General features: G+C 71.1%; 1 protein-coding gene across 1 annotated transcript; it reads left to right on the plus strand.

Moving 5' to 3' along the window:
• The first annotated feature begins 1,024 nt into the window (after positions 1 to 1,024).
• Positions 1,025 to 2,191, plus strand: Sox1 (SRY-box transcription factor 1). Its single transcript, XM_042697319.1, has one exon. The coding sequence runs from the start codon at positions 1,029 to 1,031 to the stop codon at positions 2,184 to 2,186; it is 1,158 nt and encodes a 385-aa protein (XP_042553253.1). The 5' UTR covers positions 1,025 to 1,028; the 3' UTR covers positions 2,187 to 2,191.
• Positions 2,192 to 3,197: the final 1,006 nt, after the last annotated feature.

The following is a 3,197-nucleotide window of genomic DNA, read 5'->3' on the forward strand; positions in this document are numbered from 1 at the left end:
CCTAGGCAGAAACCAACTCCGGAGCGCCGGGCACGCGGGCGGGGGGCGCGCGGGGAGGGAGGCCGGCGGCGCGCGCCCAGGAAGCGCCGCGGCTGTGCCCCCCCCACCCCCCAACCTCCGTCCCCCTCCCGGCCCTCCGTCCCCCTCCTTCCCGCCCTCGCTCCCCCCCTTCCTGCCCTCCCTCCCGCCGCCCGCGCCCACGGCATCTACTCCCTCCCCACGTCACTCGCCAGCGCGCCATGCAAATCACCGCCGCCGCCGGCTCCCATTGGCCGCGGCGCGCTCATTTAATGGCAGCCCGGGCCCGGCGTATGGCTGCTGGGCCCCGCGCGCCGCCGGCCCCTCGTGCGCCTCCGCTCCGAGCGCACCGCCCCGGGCAGGCAGCGGACAGCCCGCGCCGGGCCCTGCGGCTCGGCTCTCCGGCGCTCTCGGCGCGCTCTCTCTCTCTCGGCTGTCTGTGACCCCCGCCCTCGGCGGCCCCGGGATCGCCCCCTCCGTGCCCTCCCCCCCCCGACTCCGCTGCCGAGCCCAGGCTCCCCCCTCCCCGGCACCGGGGACCCGCACATGCCCGGCGCACGCGGCGTGCCGCCCCGCTAGAAGTTGCAGCCCCCCGAATTGGAGGCCGCGGAGGATCCAGCACCGGAGGGAAACGGCGGCGGCCGGCGAGGAGGCGGCGGCGAGCCCCGGACCCGGCCTGAAAAGTGGAGCAACTTGGCTTCGGCTGCACCTGTTTGCCCCGCCCGGCCGAACGCGAGCGGGCGGCGGCAGCGAGCCCGGCCGGCGGCCCCGGGACTGACGGTGTGTGCACGCGGGGAAACTTGGCAGCCGCCCGGCGGACCGGCGCTGAGTGCGAGTATTGCGGCCTCTTTTTTGTTGTCGTTGCCCTCCCCCCGCCGCCCTTCTCTCCGCGAGACTCCATCCCCCTCCCGCGTCGCGCTGGGTTCGAGCCCCGCTCGCCCTCTGTGCGCCCGGCCGTCTGTGCCCCGGGCCCTCCCCGCGCGGAGCCGGTGAACCCGTGAGCCGCCTCGATGTACAGCATGATGATGGAGACCGACCTGCACTCGCCTGGCGGCGGCGGCGGCGCCCAGGCCCCCACGAACCTCTCGGGCCCGGCCGGGGCGGGCGGCGGCGGTGGAGGCGGCGGCGGGGGCGCGAAGGCCGGCCAGGACCGGGTCAAGCGGCCCATGAACGCCTTCATGGTGTGGTCGCGCGGGCAGCGGCGTAAGATGGCCCAGGAGAACCCCAAGATGCACAACTCGGAGATCAGCAAGCGCCTGGGTGCGGAGTGGAAGGTCATGTCCGAGGCGGAGAAGCGGCCGTTCATCGACGAGGCCAAGCGGCTGCGCGCGCTGCACATGAAGGAGCACCCGGATTACAAGTACCGGCCGCGCCGCAAGACCAAGACGCTGCTCAAGAAGGACAAGTACTCGCTGGCCGGCGGGCTGCTGGCGGCGGGCGCGGGCGGCGGCGGCGCAGCCGTAGCCATGGGCGTCGGCGTGGGCTCCGCGGCCGTGGGCCAGCGCCTGGAGAGCCCGGGCGGCGCGGCGGGCGGCGGCTACGCGCACGTCAACGGTTGGGCCAACGGCGCCTACCCGGGCTCAGTGGCCGCCGCCGCAGCGGCCGCGGCCATGATGCAGGAGGCGCAGCTGGCCTATGGGCAGCACCCGGGCGCGGGCGGCGCGCACCCGCACGCGCATCCGGCGCATCCGCACGCGCACCACCCGCACGCGCACCCGCACAACCCGCAGCCGATGCACCGCTACGACATGGGCGCGCTGCAGTACAGCCCCATCTCCAACTCGCAGGGCTACATGAGCGCGTCGCCCTCGGGCTACGGCGGCCTCCCCTACGGGGCCGCCGCTGCCGCCGCCGCCGCCGCCGCGGGCGGCGCGCACCAGAACTCGGCGGTGGCGGCGGCGGCGGCGGCGGCGGCCGCGTCGTCGGGCGCGCTGGGCGCGCTGGGCTCGCTGGTGAAGTCAGAACCGAGCGGCAGCCCGCCCGCCGCGGCGCACTCGCGGGCGCCGTGCCCCGGGGACCTGCGGGAAATGATCAGCATGTACCTGCCGGCGGGCGAGGGCGGCGACCCGGCGGCGGCGGCGGCGCAGAGCCGGCTGCATTCGCTGCCGCAGCACTACCAGGGCGCGGGCGCGGGCGTGAACGGCACGGTGCCCCTGACGCACATCTAGCGCCCGGCGGGGACGCGGGGGGCCCGGACCCACGGCCCCGCCCGCGGGGGGTGGCGCGGACTGGCCCGTGGCCGGCTCTCCAGAGACGCCTGTACAGTATTTATCGTCCGCGGAGCCGACGCGGGAGGAGACCAGAAGGACGGCCCGGGCGCGGCCGCGCCAACTTTTGTACCCAGGCCGGGGCGCAGACTTGCCTCCCCACCGCGCTCCCGCGGGCTCGGCCCGGTCGCCCCGCTCGCCGCTCGCGGGGCACCGCGGACACCCGGACACTCCCGTCCCGTAATCCTCGCTGCTCTTCTGGGTTGGTTTGTTAATTTATACAGAGCCCCCCCCCCCCCCCCACGGCAGAGCTCTATTCTGGGTTTTGTAAAACTTCTGTATCTGAGCATTCCCTCTTTTTTCATTTGGTTTTTGTATTGTTTCTTGTAAATGCGTTGTGAAATCTTTATTTTAGGCGGTGCGGGGAGGAGCCAGACGATGTACATAGTTTCCTACGAGCCTTTCATCAAAACGAGAGAACAGATGCCCTCTAAACATGCGTATCGGTCAATAAATTTGAGAGGAAAAAGCAAGGCCGTTTTCTCATCGGGTCGAGACGGGCTAATTCTGTGTGCATGTTTTATGAGTCCGACATACGATCCAGCAGTTCACTGCAGGATAAGGGACGGCCAGTCCCGAGAGGGGGTGAGCGGCGGGGTTGTCGTGAGCTTTCTCCAAAGGGAGGGGAGATAGTTAAAAACCCGCAGGTCATTGTGTAGAACCCAAGTGTTCATCCAGAACAAGAACTACGCGACCGTCTCCGCCCAGCCTAGCGCTCCGGGGCTGCCCTAGGAATGGTACATTTTGCCTTCTCTGGCCGTGGCTAGTTCCCTCTGCCGGGTGGACCGGCCGTCTTCCAGGCTTCTCGGTCCCGAAGCGGGACTTGGATTACTCAGTGGCGGTGGGGACCAGGCCAAAGACGGGACAAAGACCACTTCCAGGGAAAGGCTGCTTCGTTCCCGGGCAAGTAGG

The sequence above is a fragment of the Dipodomys spectabilis genome, unplaced genomic scaffold (genome assembly GCF_019054845.1).
Source record: "Dipodomys spectabilis isolate Male_0828 unplaced genomic scaffold, ASM1905484v1 ptg000215l, whole genome shotgun sequence".
Taxonomy (NCBI): Eukaryota; Metazoa; Chordata; class Mammalia; order Rodentia; family Heteromyidae; genus Dipodomys; species Dipodomys spectabilis.